The following is a 25538-nucleotide window of genomic DNA, read 5'->3' as shown; positions in this document are numbered from 1 at the left end:
CGTCTGGGTCTGATTTTTGTGTAGAGCGACACTGCCTGGCTGCTGCTAAAGCTGAACTGCAAGATTAGAGGACTTTTACAGTACACCTAAATGAGTGCATGCCGTCCATTTTCTTCATCCGGTGGTTTAGATTGGCTCAATGATACTCTATCGCCCATCAGTATCATAGGTATCATTAAAGAGTATCATGGGTATCATAAAGGTAGGATTGGAAAAAAAATCATGATAAATTTGTAAATTATATGTTTAATTAGGGAATGTCAAAATATTAGTTTATTCTTCGCATAAGCTTTCACTTATTCTGTTCATTTTATTTATTAGGGTTTCCACCCTCCGTCGGTCGGTCGATGATGGGTAGCGAAGGTCCGAAGTCCGGTCAGTCAATGACGTATTTACCCCTAAGGGTATCAAGATAATTACAATAATACCTACTAAAATGGACGGTTGGATCACAACAATGATACTCTCTACTATCTAGTATCATGGTGTACTGTAAATGTTCTCTTTTTTTAATTATCTCTGTGCACCGTGAGAAATCAATCATATCGGCGGCGCTGGGCCACGACGCGCCATCAGCCACGGCGGCCGGGGAATCTTTGATTTCGTCAATCTAGGAGATCTTGAACGGCACGGCCGGGGGGTCGACGTGCGGAAGGTCTCCTTTGAGCGGTTGGAGACCTGGTGTGACCTGACCTGTGAAGGATCGTTGGGCTTCAAGGGAAAGCAAATTACGTGAGATCAGTCTTATAAGTAGATCTTTGTCTTTGCACGTGTTTTCGATCACATTTATATATATGTGTGAGCCGTTAGATCTAAAATATATAATACAAATAAATTTTTTACATAAGTCTTTTATCTGAAACTCTCACAGAATTTGTTTCCGCTCCAGAGCCAGCTAAGGCATCAACAAGACATGCCCACGTCGCTCACTCACTTACTGTGGGTGTAAAGCTTCTTTTTAAGACCTACTGTGGGTGTAAGCTGGCAGTGTCCACAGCAGTCGATTTCCATCTGCTTTTTAGTGTGTGCAGTGCAGCACTACTGCACCGAGTTACTACCTCCATTTTTTTACTTATCATCAATTTTTACTGTAGCAATTTTGATCTTATTTTTTAATAAAAAAATTATAAATAACTAAAATTTTCGTATCATTAGATTCATCGTGAAATATCCTTTATTAGTATTAGATATTTTTAAGTATTCATAATTTCTTTAAAAAAAATTGTAAGATTAAGATTGCTACAGTAAAAAATTGGTGACAAGTAAAGGAAAAAGAGGAAGTAGTTAACAGGACCTAGCTCAGTACTGGACGCTGCTAATTCGCGCGAGCGAGCAGCTCAGCTCCCGCCCACTTCGACAGCCCCTTTCTTTCCTCTTTTGAAATTTTGTTTTCCTCCGTGTCTTTCTGCGTTTGGAATTTTTTCTTAAAAAAAACTGTTCTGTCAAAACTTTTAAGAAAAAGTTAATAAGAAAAATTTTGAAAAAAAATTAACAAAAAAAATGTCGCGCATGAGAAAGCAAGCTCTAAACAGGATTTTCGCTCAGTACTTGGTGGCTTAGTGCAGTTGAAACGCAAGGGTAAAGCAGGTGCAGCGAGTTGATAAACTTGGAAGCCTTGACAATGATAATGGCAGAGCTGCATGGTTTGAGCTTATAAGGCACAATGAAACTTGGAACAATTGTAAATTTTCGAGCCTTGACATGAACTCTTCGCATAAACGTGTCAAAGTGTGCGGCTTTAATACAAAGTCCAACCAGTAATCCAGTATATAATAGTGTTTGTCGCTTCACCGTTGTCTACAAAATACCATTGATTGCGTCGTGTCAATTCCTTTTTACTGTTCCTGAAGGAACTGTCGTGGACTGTCAATGAAAAGTTACAACTGGTCGATGATCTGTACTAGCATTAGGTTCATTGCTACACAAAAAACACCATACATTACAGTACAGCCAAAACTCGCACACGGATAAGTTTGGTAAGAATGGGGGGCCGGGGGGGGGGGGGGATTATGCCTAGATCATATAGTTATACAAAAATTACTTCAAGCTTTGCACAGGGATGATCTTTAATATATTGCTCAAGTTCATAATCATCTCTAAACCTGAAACCGTATAATGCCTGCCGTTGGGTTAGACCCACTGGATAAATTCTGTATACCTTCAACTCGCCCCCACCTCTAATACTTGGTGGTCTTTCATCCCTCCATACAGGAACATGGTTGAGGGATCTGAATTTAGCAAGCACTGCAGACTCCAGAGCTTCCAGAGTTAATTGGCCCGATCTGCACAACATATTGGAAACATGTTTAAAAAAATGCAGGTGGAACACAAGTAAAGAACGTTTACCAATTTACAAGCAGCATGATATGCAATAAAAGAGAATTTCACAGAAGATCTCAATGCGACTTGGCAGTAGTTGAGCAACATATGCACAATTGCAAGAAAACGAGCAAAGAAGGGGCTAAGATCACAGAACATATAAACCTTCCCTTGTCAATATAGTAACTAGCAGGATAGCTAGCTCAATTACGCCCTCTGAAACAACGATACTTCCAAATGCCCACATATCCGTATCAGATACCGTATCCGTTACTGATATGTGCCGGATACTCGGCGGATAGGTATCTGCCAAGTATCTAATAAAAATAAATATTAAAAATTCGGATACTTGTTGGATACTTGTGGGATACATTTAGGATACGACCTAGTCCAAGTTGCTCCAATCGCATTACCCAGCCACATAACCTAATGATATTGCATCTCCTAGCTGCATCTCCCACTCCCAGTTGCATCTCCCACACCTTCCACTTGCCCGTCACCACCACGCCTACAGCGCCGGCAGCAACGGCCTCCTCCACCTATCGGCGGTGAGTTCCTCTCCTCCCCGGCTCCCCCTTTTCCTCCTTTCTTCCATCCCCGTTCTTCTGATTTTTGACCATCGGTGACCGAGTGACCGTGTGCAGGTGACGACAGGCAAGAAGCACTGTGGGGGTGGCGGCTGCGAGACGGTGTTTGGGGCTGTGGCTGTCGTCGAAGCAGGCTCCCTCGCTGGCTTGCCCAACCCCAACAGCATGAGGACGATGGTGAAGTCCATGCCGCCGCCTCTGCCGATCTATTAGGTATTAACTAGTAGCCACGCCTAGCCGGATACAAGTTGGAGACTTAGTATAATATAGGAGTAACTTATTACTGTTTTTTTAAATAGTAAAACGTATCTGCGTATTGGGTTTCCTAAGAAAATGGCATATCCCCGTATTCGTATCGGTGCTGCCTAGATTACGCCTGTATATGGATATAAAGTTGCATTTCCTATACAACTCTAAGTCCTGTGATTACAAATACACTTTTATTTGCTCTACCAATCTACGCCACTTTAATCTAGCATCACCAAAATAATAGGTGTAGATCTATATTATTCCTAAAAAATTTCAGATTTAAGGATTGTTGTGGGTTTCATATCTCAAAAGTAAATAAGGGTCAGCACAAAATTAATTCTTCCATACCTCAGATAAAGTGGATGAACTTCCGTTTATCAATATAACTAGTTGAATAGCCCGCTTAATTGCATGGCTAGATTTGAAAATACAATTGCATTTGCTATACAACTCTAAGACCTATGATTAAAAGTACAGTATTTGCCATACAACTCCGTATTATTTTGAACCAAGGTTAATATAAGCCGTATAACCTAGCCTAACCAATATAATCAGTGTATATTTTTTTTCCTTTTCCTCGTATGTTTTCTGACTTTAGAATTATTGTGGTGCCTTGAATCCCATAAATAGGAAACTGAAGAGTACAAAATAGAGGGAAAAAACATGCCCTTGTAACTCTTGGTCTTTATGATGTCAGAGTTATAGGCTGCCAACAGAAAATACCAATAACTGAATAACAGTGTAAGCACAACAGCAATTCTTCCATACCTCAGATAAATGCTCTGTGTCTTAAACCGCCCTCTCTCTCTGACAAATAAGTGAAAAACTGTTCCTTTTTTGCTGGAACAGCTACATGGACGATTCATAAATTTTGGAGTCCTTTCCTCTTTTTCATGAATCTTCGTAGCAATATGTATGCAAAGCCGACAGGATGAATGAACAGCTGCCATATCGATAAGAGCTTTGAAAGAATCAGACGGACCATCATACTTCCACCTACAGATGCAAACAAAGAATGAGATGTGTTCACTGTTAAGTACAAAATCATGATGAATGCCATAGCAATGGCTACCAGATGATCTTTGACAAAATTGCATGGTAAGACTTTAAGCCTTTATCAATATAACTAGGATCGAACCCAAACGTTGTTGCAGAAGTTTTATTCACTCTTAATTTAGTACATAAATTTTTGTATTATTAAAGTATCAATTAGCAAAGAGGTTCTTATTTTGAGCATGTAGAGGATGTACCATGAATATAGTCTTAATTAGAGGGGTAAACAAAATGAACTTATCATTCCTTTTCCCATTGTGGTTTTGTTTTCACTAAAGCACACTACCCGTGGACAAGGATTTGGCGTCTCAGAACTTGAGTGCTAGATTCTATACATACGATTTATTGTCTCTTTTAGGTGCATTTATGTTCGCTGGATTGAAATCGGACTGCTGGAATAAATGGAGCATTGTGGCACTCTCAGGTTTAGTTTCATGGAAATTTCTTGTGGGTTCTTGCATGCATATGATTTGTTTAGGGTGCATTTGTATTCTTAGGATTCAAAATCGGACGGTGGGATTAACCGGGGGGTGATGTGGCACTTTCTTGTGCCCTGGTTTGTGCTGAGGTTAGAAGAGAGATAATATATCAATTTTGAATGGAAATTTTGAAGTACACTCAACGGTACCACCATACAGTAAACTTAGAGGCAAATTACAGGTGGTTAAGACTTGAACTTTAATATAACCTAAACTACATAAGTCAAGAGAGTTATGCACCAAATAATTGATGCAAGCAGATAATTTAAGAAATCCATGAGATTCAAACAAGAGAGCGATGTCAAATCTAATCCTGGTAGAGGCTTATAATAGTACAATGTGTTCCAGGCAAGGGGAAACTTTCAAGCTCAGTACCAAGGTACGTCCGTGGATCGTATGTAAAACGCTGTATGTGTATCAATTTCCTACAGATAAAAAACCAATCTACAACAGTATTAACAAGGTGGAATTAAGTCTCCGTCAGTTGTGAGCTGGAGCCTAATTCAAGCAGTTTCTCCAGGATTTCAGTCTGCAGTTTGTAACTTTCATGCTTTGGCAGTGTCACAACCTAAGAGGCAAGAATTACATGGTAAGTTTTACTACCGAAATGACAGTCACGCTATAGCTTCTCCATAAGGGGAAATGGATTTGCTGAGGAAAAACTCTATAATTGCATGGTGATTCAGTTCCTCAACAAGTCACATCTTTATCAATAATGTTCGATGTCATCTGATCTTGATGGGGAAAAATGAATAGATCAAAGCATCACTGATTCACCATAACTAAAGTGGAAAAATGAATAGATCAAAGCATCACTGATTCACCATAACTAAAGTTGACAATGCAATACAGGTCACTCCATATAAAGTGGAACTAAACACAAATAGATACACGACACATTGACACCCTGATTCATTGCTGTCATGACAAATCAATATATGATCTCCCAGATATCACCATGATTGTAAAATGCTTGGCAGGGCAGTTACCTCAAAGATTGATTGAAGGCATCAGGATTTGAACCAATATTTTTCATTGTCCTAGCAACTGAAGCAACATCATCAAGCTCTTTAATATGTAATATTGCGCCTTCTCCTGGAGAAAACTCTTGAATGTTTGGAGCACCAACAACAACTGGAATAGAACCTGTAGTGAAGTGCAAATCACTAAATTCCAGCTACAACTTTAGACATCACAAATATAGAATTTAAATCAAGCTCTGGAATTGGAAATTTCTTGGGAATAACAGTTTCACAATATATTTCAGCTGATTAAAAGAACATTACAATTTGATATTTCCATGTCCACCAAATAAATTGGAATAAACTACTATTCAATGAGCCAATTCTATAGAAACAATCAAAAGGAAAGGAAGTTTACTCCTGAGATGAAATGCTTCATCCTCGGGTGATGAACCAAGCATATGAACATAAGCTTATGCTCAGCAACGTGGAAGAGAGTTTACAAAGGCAAATTGCGTGGGTGGATGGTTATTGGGCATAAATAATTACCTGCTATCAGTGACTGAAAAAACTTTTCTGTTACATAATCCTCCTCGTTAGAATTCTCAAAAGCCAAGCTGAATTTGTAGCGCTTCAAAGTTTCCACTTTGTCCACTGCACCCAAGCAAGAGATACAGTATGCATCAAATGTCTTTCTGCAGAGTAAACTAAAATGCACAGCAGGAATTATGCATCAAGAATAAAAGGATAATATATCGTAGCAAAGCATGTGTTAAACAGCGAAACTGAACCTAACAATATCTTTGAGGTTCTAATATGACTCCAAGAAGACCATAATGCAAACGTACTGTCATTTCTAGGACATCGGCAGGAAACAATATAATTACTATGGGATTCCCAAGCAATCCCGCATTCCAGACTGACCTTAAAATCACGGATACATGCTCGAATTGTATTACTAGTCAAACCTCTTATTAATGTAAATAAGAAATGGTGACCTTGGCCATTAAGACTAAGCTTTCGTAAAACAAACTGTGATTAATGATGTCACATCTACTCCAACCATAGACAGTGACATTGATATGACTGTGACGACCCGAAAGGAGAGGACCTACAAGAGAGTGGGTTTTGGGCCTGGATCTAAGTGGGTGGCAGGAAGATGGAGATATTTTGCCCTCCAGATGCCAGTGGACAGTGGTACTTGTTCCAAGCCATGGTGCAGGAAGTGCTGCGAGCCGGCAGTGGTAGATAGGAATAGGGAGGATTCTGGCTGACTTCATCCTTGATACGATAGCAAAGATGCCAGCCTCTTTAAGGCGCCCCTAACAAGGTGAGCTAAGTAGAGATAGAGTATCAAAACCAAGCATTTCTCCTAAACCAACTTATCTTGTAAATAAAGAAGTAACTTATCTTCCCCCTGGCTCCTTGCGCATGCAGTAACTGCACACACTGCTGTGCAGTACTACAGTCTGCCTCATTGCAACTACGGCCTTGACCCGTGTGATGCGACTATACGGTTTGCCTCAAAATGAGTCCACAACAAACATCTTTTCCCAGAAATGGTTATAAAGACAAGCATAACTTGGTTTGACTTATTGAGGTTGAAAGAATTGAATATATGGGCTACATGTGAAGATGAGCTGTGCGTTTTGACTACCAAAGCAGATTTGCTAAATCCCTGAACAGTGAGCACATTATCCTCGAAACAGTTCATAAACGAATAAACTCAAAGAAGTGTCATTTTTTGGTCTCTGTTGTATGTACAACTCAATAAGCAATTCATCTTACCATAACAAGGAGGTGGTCGCACGAATTAGCACATTGACAGGTTAACAAGCACTGGGAGTGGCAATATTTTGATAGATTGCAACTATTATTAGCACATTGCTATATCGGGTATTCAATATTTTGATAGTTGCAACAACTATCATCATGACATGAAAGAAATTTGTTACGGCTGGTCACTAGTAACAATCTTGCAAGCAGAATAAAACATATCTCATTTGTGTGCCAACTATGATCACTAATAAAAAGAATATGTTGAACACAATGCAGCAGAGAAAGTGTACCTTTGCCATCACGGTTACGATGACAACTACCATATGAATCTATTTTCACATCCAGGTTTTCAAGCATCTCAAGGGCTTGCAAACGAAAGTTGCGTGCACCACAGTTGGAAATAAAAGCTGCAGCTAAAGCTTCTTCGGTCTTTGGAGGCACAGGTGCCATGATATCATATTCAGCCCATGAAAAGTAGCCAACAGGTACATCAGAGGAAAGGCTGGTTGTCATTACAATTTTGTACCCTCTCCTGTAATAGAAAGGAATGAAATTGCCAGTCCACTAGAAATATGATTCTCAAAATTAATAAATTATAAACCCTACTTCTGAGGACACAAAGGCAAAGTTGAATAGCAGGGAATGAATTATGAAAATATGGTTCAGAATGAGGATAACATTCAACATAGTGCTTAATTATAAGATCTAAAGCATTTCCAGTGGATGAGATTGTCCAAATTTTGCCTGGTATATGATATGGCTGCTTGATTTGACCAACACTCCATTTTTGCTCTTTATTTGAAATAATAATGGTTAAACATCGCCAAGAAACCGGTTTGGCAATCAAACAGTACTACAAACATCTTACGCTATTGTAAATAATAGAATGAACCTATATTCACATTAGTTCATTAGCCCTTGCACTTCATGACACTGATATCAGAATACGACAGCTAGTTCCAGTGTCAAAACATCTCATATACGGAAACAGGCAATTTTATCACCCGTCAGAGAAAAATGTGAACTGCAGTTCAGGAAAAAGTCCACTTTTGGCCCTTGAACTATCGTGTTTGTCCGATTTTGACCCCCAACTGTAAAACAGGGCAACTCTGACCCTAAACTACCTATCTCGGCGCATTGTATACCCTAAATTCGTCTGAAGCGGTTTAAGGTCAACGTGGCGGCGGTTTTGTAATCCACGCTAGCACATGTGGCCACATTGGCTCGTTGCGGCATGTCTAAATCGGTTGCTCTCCTCTCACCCATTCATTTGCCCCTTCTTCCCCAAAACAATCGCTGTGAAACCCTAGCCCCAGCCCGAGCTCCGTTGACCGATTCGTCGACGGCGGCACAATGCGTAGGCTGACATGGGAAGCTGAAGGCGACCAAGTAGACGCGCTTGGGGAACAAATCCGGTGGTGACGTAGGCCCTTCATTCGGATTCGAAGCACTTTAGCGATTTTTGAAGTTGTAGTCCTGATTTGGTGGATTTAAGGCACATTTTGGTCCATGTAGGGATGGATCCGTTGGAGTATCTTCCGATTCAATTCCATTTTGGGGCGGGGGGGGGGGGAGAGTTCTTTAACGATGGCAAGATTTTGCACTATTGCGGTGGCAAGATTCTTTAACGACAGCAAAGACGAATCAATCAAAAGAACACCAAGCATTGCAACACCGCAACTGCAAATCCAAGTCAAATTGATGACTTACCCTTGAGTTAGCGCACTTCAAATGCCTCCGTGCCAGGTTCAAATCGCTCCATGAGATGAATCGGGCTGCCTTCACGCCGCATTTGCACATCACGGCAGGCGTGTATTGCAATGGCCGCTCGTGGTACGAAATCGGAGATGAGTACTCTCCATGCTCGCCGCCGGACCAAGAGCTCCTCAACCACGCGCTGGATGTGCTCGAGCTCGCCATCCCAGGCTACGGATTGCAAAGCTAGGATTCCGATTTGGTAAAGGGAAAAGGGAAAGTGACAAGCGAGAGAGAGAGGGCAACAGAGTTTATAGGCCGCAACGAGCCAACGTGGCCACATGTGCCAACGTGGATTACAAAACCGCCGTCACGTCGACCTTAAACCGCTTCGGGCGAGCTTAGGGTATACAATGCGCCGGGATAGGTAGTTTGGGGTCAAAGTTGCCCGGTTTTACAGTTGGGGGTCAAAACCGGACAAACACTATAGTTCAAGGGCCAAAAGTGGACTTTTTCCTTAAGTTAATGTCTAGCAAATTTAGAAAGTCATTTTCAACAAGTAAAGAAAGTAGCAGGAATATCATCAATCAAATTAACTTGTTCTTACCCACCCTCGAGCCACATCAATACTGTTCTCTGAATAATATTGAGATGATTCCATTGATCTGAGGATACTATCTACGGAAGTATCTGGCGCGATTCCAAAAGTAGCATCAGGTGTCTTACTCGCGGAAAACCCAAACTCGCATCCTACATAGCATTTATTCCAATCCTGAGTGAGAAAAAAAAAATACATAAGCATCATAAATAGAGACAAGTGAAGCAAGTCATGGAACATTAATGTTACGGATATGCAGCGTCATTTCCATCAATAACATCATGTCACTAACAGTGCAAACACAAACATATGGCACTGGTTATGGTTAAGTGAACAACGCCCCAACACAAATCAAATTTCCAAAAGCATTTTGTTAGATGAAAGGATCTCCACCTTTATAGAAAGCATAGACTAGGGACATCGGTTTTACAATACAAGTCTAGTTCAACTCAGCATCAGTGATCCCAAACAACCAGTAAATCAATACAAGCACCGGGACCAAAAATACATTATTACAATCCTTCTAAACAAGGACAGAGCTTCACGTCGGCCAACTCAGGCTTGCCACACTTTTGTTTGGCATCTCTATATGCAAAGTTAAGAAGCTAATGGTTTACACGGCATGCTAGGCTACAAACAAGTAGTTTTGCCTTCTCTAACCCAACGTTCTGCAAAATTTTCAAACTTAGTTTTTCAGTGACAATCTTCGTTTGATCGTTTCTATAGTTAGTCCCCTCTGTATTTTTGGGCAAGCTCCGCCATTGCTTCTAAAACAAAAAGACTCCCCAAAGCTTTCAGAATAACAAAGATTGCCACTGAGGATAGAATTGAAAGGATGGTATTTGGCAATCACTGTTGGTAATTTTAGTTTAAACTCCTTTTTTTTAAGAAAGCGCTCCTTGAGTAACACACTAACACTGCCTCCACTTTCCCTTTTACATCAACATGACACCACACATATTCTAATCTATTAGCCATATAATTTCCTGGTTCCAAATAGCCAATATCACAACTCTTTATTGCTGAAGAAAAAAGGCCAATGACAATTCACTAAGCTATGCTATCCAACATTATCACATTTATCTACTACATATGATTCCAACTCAACATTTGAGGTAATACAAGTATGCAGAGATGACATGACCAACTAAAGATTTCTACAGCTTCCAATTTGCATTCAGGGAAAGGCATGAACATTTGACTGGACACTGGACATAAAAATCCAACCGATTGAGCAGCTAGGCCAAGACAAGACCATGAGCTCTTATCTGTATCAGGTTCAGTTTCTCGTTAACTCTGATAAGCCAGAAGCCACTTGGGTACATGATACAAGCTCAAGGTTTGATAACCAATTAGGAGCCAGTGGCACTGTTTCAGACTATGTAATACAAGCTCGAGCACAAGCAATCTGAAGAGGCCGCTTGTACCATTAAATTACTTATTTGTTTAGTGTTCAAACTGAGTCAAAATTCGATAAAACTCTTAATGAAGGACTAAGCATGAAAATAGCAAGCATTAGTGTTGTCATGCTTCACCAAGTATTAAAAAGTTTTATGGCTAGAACAGAGTCCTTTTTCCAGTCTGCAAGCACTAATGGGAAAGGTACAACTTCAAGCCAAACAGGTATGACAAAAGAATGGAAGCAGCTCTGGGCGATCAAGGCACCACCAAAGATGAAAATTGTTTTGTGGAGGCTGGCACACAACTGTCTTGCTACAGGTCAGCAACTGAAAATAAGACGCATCCATGCGCCTGATGTTTGCTACTATTGTGGAAGAAAAGAAACTTTGGATCATGCATTTCTCACCTGCCAATATGTCATGAAATTTGGAGAGATCTAAAGAAAGGATGCTGTTTAACAAGGCGCCTAAAAAGTTTTTGTTCAGCCGGGCAGTGGTTATTTGATTTCTTGGCGGACTCTACGGAGGAGGAAGCCACAAAATTAACAATCACTCTTTGGCATATTTGGGAGGCTAGGAAAGGTATTCAGAATGGTGAGCACCAAGTTCATCCTCATTGCATTGTGGAGAAAATACGAGCATATGTTGAAATGGTCCTGATGCATCTTTACAAACCTGTTGTTTCCAAAAGTGCTCTGTTAGGCCTAATCGATAGGGGGAGCCGGAAGGATGGGTTAACCTGAATGTTGACGCCACTCTGTTTGCAGAATCAAATCGAATGGGAATTGGTATAGTGATCAGAGACCACAATGGTTCTTCCCTGGCTGCTTGCAGGCAGGGTGCTGATTGGGTCATTGAACCGGAACTTGCGGAGGTGACTGCTCTCAGGCATGCAGTCCACTTCGCCTCAACTCGCCCATATAATCAGGTGATTATCACCTCTGATTGTCTCTCGCTGGTACAAAAGCTCCAAACCGATTCCAAGGACCGCTCTTCTGTGGGCATGATTATCCAGGACATCAAGCAGCATGCAAGAGGTTCCATTGTTTTTTCGTTCATCCATGTCAGTAGATGCTGTAATGTAACAGATCATGTCCAAGCTAGGGCAGCCAATCAGTTACCTGATTCGGTTTGGTTTCACCAAGCCCCGGAGCTTATCCGGGCTTCATTATGTAACGATCGGTTGAATTAATGAAAGACTACCCATTATTCTCAAAAGGTATTGAAAAGTTTATGAGACGAATGCTGAGGTTAGATGGTCTACATTTCATGGGACAGAGATTTCACCGAAACTTATGGAGCAACGTTAATCTTCCTGAGCAGCAGAAGATCCGCGGAGCCCGTCGATACCAAAACTAATTCGCCTAGCTCAAACTAAGAACGCGAGGGGAAGGACATGCACGAGACCTTGGCGGCGCCCCCAACGAGCACGGGATCCCTTTCGAAGTCGCGGTCGTAGGGCACGGCGTCCTCCCTATCGAGCCGCTCCTCGCACCGCCGGATCTCGCCGTCGCCCTCGTCGCCGCCGCGGCCGCCCGAGGCCACCCCCTCGCTTTGGCCCCAGTGCGCGGGGCCGCGGTAGAAGGAGGTGGTCCAGCTCTCGACCGCTTCGGCGTTCTTCGCCATGTCGAGGCGGCCAAGGAACGCGATCTCGGCGACGAAGGCGGCGCCAACGAGGAGCGGCAGCAGCCACCCCCCGCGCCGCCGCCAGCCCGCATGCGCCCCCTGCGAGTGCGTGGAGGCCCTCATCGGTGGCCCGCGGCCGGCCTCGCCTGCACCGGCTGCGGGTGGAGAGATCGACGCGCGCTGGGAGGGAGGAGGGGGACGACCGCGCAGAGTGGGCGGAGTCGTTAGACCAGGTCGCGGGGGACTTGGAACGGACTAACGACCCGAGCCGAGACCTTTCTCGCTCGGATTTGGGCCGTGTTTGGTTCTCGGCCCACCCCTATCCCGCCCATCTGTAGGTTAACCGAGAGTTTTTTTTATTTTTCCTATTAAATATTTAAATAAATAGATTTCTATGACAAGATTAGTAGAAATAGGCATCTACTATTACATGGGACATACGGTAGCAAATATGGGATATACGGTAGCAAACGTTACATGGGACCTACGGTAGCAAACATTACACGGCACCTTAACCATGAAGACATGACGACAAAAAATGGTGGTATGTACGGTACGTCTAAAGACCAATCTAATAGTGTGTCGTTGCTAATCCTAACATGCCTTAGTGAGTGAAAATATATCGGATTACATTAGATGCTCTCTATTGAGTGCATCTAGAATATTTGCCCTTTCTCAGGGCATTGGGACCAGTCGTCTTAGTGCGACGGGTCCTCTCTCACTTCCTTGCCCTCTCAGTTTCGCAGGCTTAAGCCACGGTATGGTCTCGCATTACCTTCCTCATGCGCTCCTCTTCCTGTCTCTTCAGTCGTAGTTCCTCCTGCTGTTGCTCGTACTCTCATTGTGCATACGCTTCCCTCCTCCACCACATGCTCATATTGACCCACCGCTTCTAATCTTTATTTTGCTTAATGTTGAGCTATTCAATGAAATCACAGATAGGTTGAGGAGACTGGACAAATAAAATAAGATGTGAGATTAGTAAAACAGTGCGTAAAATCGGGAACAAGATGTGGAAAGTGCCACATGACTGATCTATGTCATTATACTGGTGGGTACTCATACGGTCCATGTTAAATCTTATTGTATTGGTAGTTGGCACATATGAAGAAGCGTAGGCCATAGGTATAGGAGATGTCCTGAGATTCGCGAAGCCTACAAATGTCGCCACAGAAACACATCGGTTGTTCAACCCTATAGGGGATGAAAATCCCCTAATGTTTATTGGGTGGGTTGGAAGACATTGCAATTGAAAGAGCTGAGAAATGAATGGTATATCCATGGATGAAGGTGTGGTTATTTATGGTGGCTGAGGGTTGGTGCATGGACTGAGTGCATGGGCTTGGCAAGGGTTGGAGCATTGGATTCCCTGTTAAAGAATGGAAAGTTGTGGCATCGATGCTGGACAGAGATTCCATGTGTCAAGATACATGTGTTATCATTTAATTTATGGTTAAAGCTCTCATGTGTGGCCACTTCTTGTCCACAGCCTGTGTCAGGACAGAGGTATTATCATTTCATAGTTAAAGTTAAGTCGTGTGGTCACTTCGTGTCTACAGATTACGTCAGGACAGAGGTGTATTATTTCATGGTTAAAGTTGAGTCATGTAGGTGTTGCGTGGTCACTTCGTGTATAAGTAGGTTTGTAAGAAATGATTTTCTAGCTCTGTTGTGAACGGTTCATACAAATTCGAGGACGATAGAAAGTAGCGTGTGGTCACGTTGAATTAAGAAATGCAGTTATGACATGGTAAGTAGACCATAGAAAATAGACACGTCCGAATATATAATACTAGTTCGCTAATCGAAGGTGCATCATGAAACAAACATATAAGTTACAAAAGTAAAGGTACAATCTTACTGCTGCCTCCCCCGCTGCCGTCGGCCCTTCCCACCATCATGGTCTCGGAGCTGCTACCGCTGGTTCGCCCTCACGTGGCCCCTAGAGTAGGTCAGAGCATCTGGTGGACCAACTTGCCTGGTAGGCCTAGTAGGGATTCTCCATGTACTCACATATCACGGCACAAGACACTGAACCTGTGCTCCGCAGTTCTCTCCTAATTGGTGCGGTGCATATGTGCCTTCTTTGTGGCCTTCTCCATGTACTCACATAGCATCGATCCATACAACATACGGTTATCTTCCATTGCCTTCGAATCAGCTGCACAGCAATCAATAAAATATCTACAAGTCCCATGCATAATACTTTCTACAATTTCAACAAGTGGGAGGGACCTCATACCCTGCATGACCCAGTTGTAGATATCAGCAAGATTAGTTGTCATTATCCCATACCTTGCCCCTCCAATATCGTACATCAAAGCTTATTTCTCTCTTGGCTCATTTTGTATCCACTGCGAAAAGTTCCTGATAGCTGATCCTGACCTCCTTACTATCCGAGGAGTATCTGTTGGGAGAGTCTAAGAGCAATTGGTTCATCTTCTGTAGCTTCTAGCTCAACTGTCTGCTTCATGGTTAGTTCGTCTAGTCTTACACATAGGGCATTGAACTTTTTCTACTGGTTTTACCTGCATAATTTCTTGAAAAGATTCATCAAGTTCTTGTTTTTGAATTGTCTGTAAAAGTTTGCACCCATATACCTCATTCACCACATGCTCTTTAAATCGGGCCACTTTATTGTAACACATTGTCGAACACTGTCATATTGCATATCCAGCAAAACCTACAACAACCCTACATGTCTATCATGAACCAAACAAACATCAGGCTGATCCAGAACAATAGCATGCTTCACCCGCTCAAGGAACCAATACCAGCTATCCCTGTTCTCACTCTCCACGAAGGCAAACCCACAGTGATAGGACTTGGTTATTCCCGTCTACCCCAATTGCAGATAATATCTGTCTTTTATACTTTCCAGTGAGAAACGTCCCGTCTAAGTAAATGATGGGTCGACAATGCCTAAATACTTTGACGGTTGCCGCAAATGCAAAGAAAGCACGCTGCAATACTCGCTTCCTGCTATACTTCACATCAGTCGAGGGGTAATGCTTGATGTCATAGTAACTTTCAGGGTTTCTTGAACATATTGTGGCTAATTGACGCGGTAGATTGTCATATGAATCTTTGTATGTTCCAAACCTCATCTCAATATCCTTCTGTTTCGTCCTCCATACTTTGGCATAGTTTATTGTGTACTGAAACATTTCCTTAATAGCACGAATTATTGATCATGGCTCATATTTTAGGTTATCCACAATCTCCCCATACATAATATTGGCAACGAAAGTAGATGACAGGTTCCAGTGGGAGAACTCTATTCCCTCAATATGACAATTATGCTCCCTGACTATTGAGCACTCCTAGTAGTCAATCCACTTCCTCCTGAATGCGTGCACCCACCAAGGACAATCAGGCACCAAACACTTGATGTTATACTCCCCTTTACTCGATTTCACAACCTTGAACAACTTGCGAAGACACAGCGATCAGAATTTAACTGCATCAGTAACAACCTTCTTACTTGGGTATATAGCACCCTGGGACACCTCGTTCTCGTGATATTCCTATGGTGTCCGATGAGCCTCACTGACCACTAGCTTCGAAAATTCCTAATTCCTCCACTTTGCAGGAACATGAGCATTTCTCTTCTCATCGTATGAATCCTCATCGGCAATGGCTTTCTCCAGCTCTTGATCCTCCATCTCCATCTCTTCAATTATGCTAGGGATGTGCCCCCCTCATCAGCTACACCCCTCGGTTGCATCTCACGTACATCCCCAACATCTTTCTCGTCCCTGACATTTGTCGGGTCTGCTTTAACTACCACTGCATGACTTGTTCCCGCAGAGTTTATCTCTGTTGGATCCTTCTGGTACACCTTAGCTAACAGCATAAGAGGGAGACCAGGATCAAATGATATATCTACATACCACCTCCAAGTAGATATCACATTGATTGGGATGAGCTCCTCAAAGTACCCTTGATTAGCACGGCTTAGCACAGCTTTTAGCTTAAGTTCATGTTGCTGGGGATCCAGTTGAAAATGATGCATCAGCCACTTGCACATACCCACTATGGTCCCTTAACGATATGCTAAAATTCAGAGAGAACTACACTGCTAGGACCATAACTAATTTGAACTTTACCATAATATATCTGAAAATATAATTTATCTGATATCCCTGTAAACATCCGAAAATATATCAATGTTAATACTGAAAAACTACATTTCTGATTATCGAAACTCTAACAAAATTATCGACACCGATAATAACATAACAATAGGTCTATTTAATATTGCCCCAATGCAAACTAACCAAATTAAACTAATTAACCTTTCGTATATTTAATAAAGTTTCTAATTAGTTAGAATTATTATTTACATCATTATTTTATAAAATCTAGATATTCGAAACTAACATACTCTAAATACTACTATGCATCTCATGGCTATTCTACCATGTCGTAATTAATATTTACAATATACTACAAAATACAGCATATCCTACATTTCTAAACCCTAGGTCGTATCTACTATAACTACTATTATACCGCTAAACCCCAGATCTAGTGGTACTTTAATTACTAATAAAACATAAGTATAAAAAAATTAACGAAAAGCGAGATCCAAAATCCTTATATCAAAAACAGTAGGGCTTCGCCGCGCTGCCTCCCTCTCCTCTCCTCTACTCTTTTCTTCTCTTCCTCCTCTCCTCTCCTCTCCTCTTCATTTTTTTCCAGATTAAAATGAGTTTTTTTCCCTGAATTTTAACCTTTATATAAGGGTGAAGAGGAGAGGAGGGGGGCGAGGGCACTAACCGCCCCTGAGAGGGCGGTAAGGGTGGCGGGAGCGAGGGAGGACCCTACCCGCCCTCTAAGAGGGCGGTTAGGACCGCGAACGCCGGGTGAGCCCCACCCGCCCTTTGAGAGGGCGATAAGAGGTGGCAGTGTCACTGTGGCATTCTTACCGTCCTCTGAAAGTGTTACAGTTCTTTCAGAAGGCAATAAATGTCTATTTCTGCAAATCTTGTCATCATGACTTTATTTATTTAATATTTAATAAAAAAAATATGAAAATAAAAAAAACTGTTAAACGAAATCAGCTTCGGCACAGGTCAGTCCAGGAGGCCCATCATGCAGGGACGAAGCCCAAAAGCGGCCCAACAAGTGAAAAAAAAACTCCAGTCCATGTTCTCTTTTTTTCCTTTTCATATTTCTATCATTTTTTAATCCTTAGGATTAATTTATTACATTTATCATTTCTTGTTCCTCGAAACAATTCAAAATAATTGAATCAACATTTTTTGAAACCTGGCTCAATAGTTTCAACATACACGTTCAACATTTTAAAAAACTTGACAAAATAAATTCATAACAATGTTGGAATAGCTCAACAGTTTTGCAAACTTGACTCAACATTTTTTAAAACCTAGTACAATGTTTGAATAAACTAGTTCAACATTTTAAGAAATAGTATATTCAAAATGTTAAAATAGTAAATTCAAAACACTAAAAATTTAAAAACTTAAAAATAAGAATGAAAAAAATATATTCATATTGGATCTCATTTTATTACATTAATTCTAAGAAACACAATGGCTCAAACGGATTTGAAAATGGAGCTACGAATTAAGAGAAACGAGTTTGAAGTTTTGAATTCAAAGGAATTTCCCACCCATCCATAGCTTGACAGATGTCCCTGCCCTCCAACCGGCTCTGCGAGCTCGTGCCCGCTCCGCATGCATGCACCCGCTTCGCTAATTTCCAAGCTGCACGACGCAAAAGCCCAAATCGGGCTCCCGATGTATAGGTTTTCCAGGTGCAGGCAGCCATCATTTGGATCCAACCTGTGCTGGGCCGCATTTCATCTAGAACGAGATGGAGGGTTTGGGCTCAAAGAAAGGCTAAGCATCACACTAGAAAAAAAAAATCTATTTTACCTCCTTCAAGTATTGTCCAAGTCCGATTTCATCCTGGACAGCGAAACCAGACACAGGGCGTCCTTTTTACCCCTCTGACTCTGTTTTAAGCCGGTTTTAGCTGACGTGGCAATGGTTTTTGCCATGTAGTCTGGTTTTTATTTATTGAAGGTGACAGCAATCAGCAAATAAAACATTACATGCAGTGGGACCTACCCGTCAGTATCTCTTTCCCATTGTTGTTCATCTTCGTCCTCCCATCCCAATTCGTCCCAAGCTTTCTTCCTCCGGTAGTGTAGAAACGAGATTGGTGATTAGAGAGGGGTGAATAGACGCCTCAACAAATTTTTTACGAAATTGATGACCTTCTAATATTTGGATTACCCAACGCACCTCAAAACTCAAGCGGAAACAAAAATAGTGAGAAGTTTTAATAAGAGAAAATCGAAGCAACACGACTCCACGGATGTTAAATGAACCATATGTTTCATTTAAGATAAATTCATGTGTCTTAGCACTCGAAAGATCATAACTTGCAAAGAAACAAGAAAAGATGAACATCGAGCAACAAAACTCTCCAAATTGATTGTCTAGAGGTAAGTGAATTCAAGACTCCATCACATAAGCTTGTGTATGTGAATTTTATATCTATAACAACGGGAAAAATGACCTCACAAGGTGCTAAAATTTCGAAAAAAACCAAAACGAAAATCAAAACTAGAAACCGAACAACATACAAACTTACACCGATGATAACCTAACAATAGGTTTATTTAATATTGTCCCTAAGCAAACTAAGCAAATTAAACTAATTAACCTTTCATCTATTTAATAAAGTTTCTAATTAGTTATAATTATTACTTAAATCATTATTCTGTAAAATCTAGATATTCGAAATTACCATACTTTAAATACTACTATGCATCTCATGTCTATCCTACCATATCGTAATTAATATTTGCAATATACTACAAAATACAGCATATCCTACATTTCTAAACCCTAGGTCGTATCTAATATAACTACTGTTATACCGTTAAACCCCAGTCTAGTGGTACTTTAATTACTAATAAAACATAAGTATAAAAAAATTAATGAAAAGCGAGATCCAAAATCCGCAGATAAAAACAGTAGGGTTTCGCCACGTTGCCTCCCTCTCCTCTCATCTCCTCTCCTCTTCATTTCTTTTTTTCCAGATTAAAATGAGTTTTTCCCTGAATTTTAGCCTTTATATAGGGGTGAAGAGGAGAGGAGGGGGGGGGGGGGGGGCTAACCGCCCCGGAGAGGGCGGTAAGGGGGCTAACTGCCCTCTTAGAGGGTAGGGTGGGTGGGGTTCATCCCTGAAAGTGCATCTAGGCCTCCTAAGTGAGTTTTGGCTTATTGATGATAAAACGATTAAGGAACTAATATGTTTATCTAAGTTATGAATAGGTTTAAGTATTATTTGAGAAGACATATGACGTTTGATGTCCGTCGAAACAAAAGGAGAAGTAACTAAGAGTACTCAATAGGATTTAAATTCTTTTATTTTTGAAATTGAGTTTAGGATAGCCGCTCTATTAAGAGGGTTGCATTTGATTGCTTGGTTAGTGTCTCAATGCTCAAGATATTCTTTAGAACCAAGTAGTTGAGAGACACACTCACCCACGGACACCGAGTTAGTTCTGCAAAAGTTCACTGAGTCCGGATACTCCGGTGTTCACCAGATACTCGGTACTCAGTGTTTAGTCCGGAGTCTCCGAGGTAGACTCCGGCAGAGAGTCTCGGTTCCGATTTATTTTTATTGGAAAAAGACCGGAGTCTTCGGTGTTCACCGGATACTCCGGTAGTATATGGGTTTTGAGGCTGGAGTCTCCGAGGGAGACTCTGCCAGAGAGTCTCGGTTAAGTCTTTATTTGAATTGAAAAAGACCGGAGCCTCTGGTGTTCACCGGATACTCTGGTAAGAGGTTAAGTTTTAACCGGAGTCTCCGAGAGAGACTCCGGTAGGGGTGTCTCGGTTAGCTTTTAATCTTTTTGATAAAAAGACCGGAGTCTCCGGTGTTCACCGGATACTCCGGTACCTGAAGAGGCTGGAGGGTCCGGCTAGTCTTCGGATTTAGTCTTTTTGAAAGCACTGTCAGGACCGGAGACTCCGGTAACTTAACAGAATTATAACGGCTAGTTCTGACACGTTCTGTGACCGTTCTGACGCTGTTTTTGGATTTCGGGCCGGATACTCTGGTGTTCACCGGATACTCCGGTCAGGTCTGACAGAACAGTAACGACTAGTTTTTGGGAGAGGGCTATAAATACTCCCACACCCCATGGCATTTTAAGGCTTGCTGTTGCTGGTGAACTCTAGACTCTTTGAGCACTTTAAGAGCATTCAAAGAACCTCCAACCACCTCTAGTGCAAATTTTGCAAAATTTAGTGAGTTTGTGTTTAGAGAGGGTTTAAGCCACTTGAGTATTGAGTTCTTTCTCGAGCATTCGCTGTGATCATTACTCTTGAAGCTTCGTGCTTCTAGACGGCAAGGCGTTGCCCGTAGAGCACCCAAACTTTGTTGAGTGCCATGAGAAGTTTGTAATCATCTTCGAATTGAGTAAGAAATTATAGCTTGATCTTTGTAGTCGCTAGAAGAGGATAGGGTTGGAAAAGACCCGGCTCTTTGTGAGCTCCTCAACGGAGACGTAGGCACTTCTTTGTGAGGTGGCCGAACTCCAGGATAATCTCTCGCATTTTTATTTGTGCAATTTGCTTAATCATGTGAATTTATGATTCTTCATACAATTTGCTCTAGTGATCATTTGTCTAGTATTAATTGTTATTTTAGCTCCGTGATATCTAGTAGACCTAGCTTCAACTATAGATTCTAGTCACTTGCTTTAATTCATAGTTGTTCTAGATTTCCTGTATAGACCGGAGACTCTGGACTAGATCGGATACTCCGGATCAGACCGGAGTATCCGACCTTCACCAGAGTATTCGGCAGATTTAATCCACTGTTTTAGTTTTAATTTTCAGAAAAGCCTATTCACCCCCCCTCTAGGCACTTTCAATCCCGGCGCTCGCCATCCTAACTGCCCTCTCTAAAAGGGTTGCAGAGGGCAGTAGACGACTATTTCTGCAAATCTTGCCATCGTGAATCTATTTATTTAATATTTAATAAAAAATATAAAAATAAAAAACTCGTTAACCGAAATCAGCTTCGGCACAGGTCAGTCCAGGAGGCCCATCATGTAGGGACGAAGCCCAAAAGCGGCCCAACAAGTGAAAAAAAACTTCAGTCCATGTTCTCTTCTTTTCCTTTTCATATTTCTATCATTTTTTAATCCTTAGTACTAATTTATTACGTTTATCATTTCTTGTTCCTCTAAACAATTCAAAATAATTGAATCAACATTTTTTGAACCCTGGCTCAACAGTTTCAACATACACGTTCAACATTTTAAAAAACTTGACAAAATAAATTCATAACAATGTTGGAATAGCTCAACAGTTTTACAAACTTGACTCAATATTTTTTAAAACCTAGTACAATTTTTGAATAAACTAGTTCAACATTTTAAGAAATATTATATTCAAAATGTTAAAATAGTAAATTCCAAACACTGAAAGATTTAAAAATAAGAAGGAAAAAATATATTCATATTGGATCTCATTTTGTTACATTAATTATAAGAAACACAATGGCTCAAACGGATTTGAAAATGGAGCTACGAATCAAGAGAAACGAGTTTGATGTTTTGAATTCAAAGGAATTTCCCACCCATCCATAGCTTGACACCTGTCCCTGCCCTCCAACCGGCTCTGCGAGCTCGTGCCCGCTCCGCATGCCTGCACCCGCTTCGCTAATTTCCAAGTTGCACGACGCCGAAGCCCAAATCAGGCGCCCAATGTATAGGTTTTCCAGGTGCGGGCGGCCATCATTTGGATCCAATCTGTGCTGGGTCAGATCTATACTTATATATTAACCGGCCAAGATTTTGAGTCTCTCATAGGTTAAGGCACTGTACCTACCTAGCATCTGCACTGTAGCTACCGTTTATGTGGGTCACTGTAGCTACCGTAGCATCTGCACTGTAGCTACTGTTTATGTGGGTCATACGTATATATATGTATCCATATATTTACATGTATAATATAATTTTTTGGGAAATTTTAGAAAAATAGCTAAAGGTATAATAGTTATATTGATAAATCGGTTGAAATAATCCAAATACACAGAAAAATATCTAAAACTCAAAAAAATATGGAACAAATTTTGTTAGGTTCGTATTACTGTCATCTACATATTAAAATTATGTGCATGCATAAAAATGATATTGTTTTCCCTATAATTAAATAAATATGTTAAATATTAATAAATTCATAAATAAATATTGAGATGTCCAAAATTGATGAACATAGTTTTTTTAGTCTTCTTTTGTCATATTCTGTGTAAAAAAATGGGCACGGTGTAGACGCGCTAATCCGTCTAGTTTCATCTAGAAGGAGATGGAGGGTTTGGGCTCGAAGAAAGGCTAAGCATCACACTAGAAAACAAAATCTATTTTACCTCCTTCAAGTATTGTCCAAGTCTGATTTTACCCTGGATAGTGAAACCAGACACATGGCGTCCTTTTCACCCCTCTGAATCCGTTTTAAGCAGGTTTAAGCTGACGTGGCAAAAACCTGTCAGCACATAAACTATTACATGCAGTGGGGCTCACCTGTCAGTCTCTCTCTCTCCCATTGTTGTTCATCGTCGTCCTCCCCTCCCAATCCGTCCCAAGCTTTCTTCCTCTGGCAGTGTAAGAACGAGATTAATAACGATTAGAGGGGGTGGGGTGAATAGGCGCTTCAACAAATTTCTTACGAAATTGATGACCTTCTAATATTTGGATTACCCAATGCACCTCAAAACTCAAGCGGAAGCAAAAATAGTAAGAAGTTTTAACAAGAAAAAATCGAAGCAATACGACTCCACGGATGATAAATGAACCATATGTTTCATTTAAGATAAATCCATGTATCGTAGCACTCGAAAGATCACAACTTGCAAAGAAACAAGAAAAGATGAACATTGAGGAACGAAACTCTCTAAATTAATTGTCCAGATGCAAGTGAATTCAAGACCCCATCACATAAACGTGTGTATGTGAATTTTATGTCTCTAGCTACAAGAAGAATGACCTCACAAGGTGCTGAAATTTCAGAAAAAAAAAACAAAACGAAAATCAAAAACAGAAACCGAAAAACATGCAAACTTCCAAGGGAACCAATTGAAAGAAACTAGAAGAATGGGACTTCAAGCATATGCAAAAACATAAACTTCATTATTCAAATAGATCAGTCATATTTTATACGGATTACAAAGATTTATCTCAAAACTCTCACATATTATATAAGCTAAGCACTTATCATTCTCTAATCTAAAATCTTAGCTCTAAGCTCTCAAATGTGTGGCATAAAGGGGCTCAAGTGGCTGGTTTGAACTCTCTTATAGCTATACCTCTCTATTTATAGGCCTAGAAAACTTGATTCCTAAGTTTCCTAACTTTTTCCTAAAATGCCTCCTCTCTTGTAGTACACTTCTATCTACCACCGAGGGCATTTTGATCCATTTTCTTCTCCATTCATCGGACAGCCGCGACGCCTTCACGACTTAGCTTCGCCTCGACGCAAGCTTCACGATGGTGCCACGTACTCCACCAATCCTCCCACAATTTTGAGCACAAACCGTGAAACCGCCTACATGCTTCTCAAAGCATGACTCGCCGCCTTGCTTACACCTTAAGCAAGCATTTCAATGTCGACGCGTGTACTCCGTTATGCAATCCCTCGGGTCGCCTTGTCACTTGCACTGGATCCCTTTCGCTTGACTTTATCAACACACCATCTCCATTCACCTTCCAAGCTTTGCTTGACCTCCACGTGTTCAGCTAGAATCGCCCTTTACTCCGCCCGGCCTCCTTGATCGTCTGACATCAAGTATTTTGCTTAGCCTCGATCATCCCACCATTGACCGCTAAGTTGCATCCATCACCTGCACACTATGAGACAAGCAAATATATATCTCAAGTCCAATTCTAGTTAGTCCATAATCAATATGCTCAAATAAAATCCCAAATCAATTCAAATCACATCAAAACTCATACAAAATTGAAGATCATTAAGCCAAATAAATACCAACATCAATCACTCATCACAAGTAAACCAAGACACATTTCAACTTGGTTCTCTATCTCCCTCTTGATGAGTGCATTGGCAACCCTCAAAGCACAAAAATTTTGGTTTGAAGAAATTAAGATAAGCTCATCCAAGTGACCTAAAACTCGAGAAAGAGCAAAATATGTCACTTGGCATAAAAAAGGTTACAAAAGTCATAAGAGAAGCAAAGACGAGCCGAAAACCTCAAAAGAGTAAGAAAAACTCAAAAACCCAATAACACATGCTCCTCCTTGATGATTGCACATATTCTATTTTTTCCTTTCATTTCTAGATAAATGCAATTTTCTCCCCTTTTTTCAAATATTTGTGCATAATATCTTTGGGCATATTTTCTCCCCCTTTGGCAATGCAAACATCAAGGATACAAGACTATGCAAAAGATGTGCAAATGAAATACAAGCCTTCAAAGCTTCACATATAGATCACAAAACACTTGCATGTACTAGAGATGGCAAAGCGCTAGAGGGAGTAAATAATATAACTCAAAGGCACACAAAGTCTCAAAGTGAGCTCATGTCACAAGCACCAGGAGTGAAACAAGTTTTGATCTTGTTGTTCAATTATCCAAAAGATGTCATCACAAAAGCATCCACAATTTCATGATCAGTGTAAAGATTAGAGAAACTAGTGCTATGTCAAGTTCAAACTAGGGAACCAAGTTCAATCCAACGGGGTATGCAAACACCCACATATCAATCCAAGCCTTAGTTTGAC

General features: G+C 41.0%; 1 protein-coding gene across 2 annotated transcripts; it reads right to left on the bottom strand.

Moving 5' to 3' along the window:
- Positions 1-1793: 1793 nt before the first annotated feature.
- LOC133898915 (glycoprotein 3-alpha-L-fucosyltransferase A-like) lies at positions 1794-12988 on the bottom strand. 2 transcript variants are annotated; one of them, XM_062339726.1, is made up of 7 exons: positions 12529-12988; positions 9735-9895; positions 7719-7960; positions 6199-6303; positions 5677-5833; positions 3924-4151; positions 1794-2282 (listed from the first exon to the last, which is right to left on the bottom strand). In XM_062339726.1, the coding sequence occupies exons 1-7, from the start codon at positions 12868-12870 to the stop codon at positions 2027-2029; spliced, it is 1491 nt and encodes a 496-aa protein (XP_062195710.1). In that variant the 5' UTR covers positions 12871-12988; the 3' UTR covers positions 1794-2026. The 2 variants fall into 2 exon arrangements, with proteins under 2 accessions (XP_062195710.1, XP_062195711.1); XM_062339727.1 differs by lacking the exon at positions 12529-12988 and adding an exon at positions 11797-12468.
- Positions 12989-25538: the final 12550 nt, after the last annotated feature.

The sequence above is a fragment of the Phragmites australis genome, chromosome 18 (assembly GCF_958298935.1).
Source record: "Phragmites australis chromosome 18, lpPhrAust1.1, whole genome shotgun sequence".
Taxonomy (NCBI): domain Eukaryota; kingdom Viridiplantae; phylum Streptophyta; class Magnoliopsida; order Poales; family Poaceae; genus Phragmites; species Phragmites australis.
This window is presented reverse-complemented; position numbering and strand designations above follow the sequence as displayed.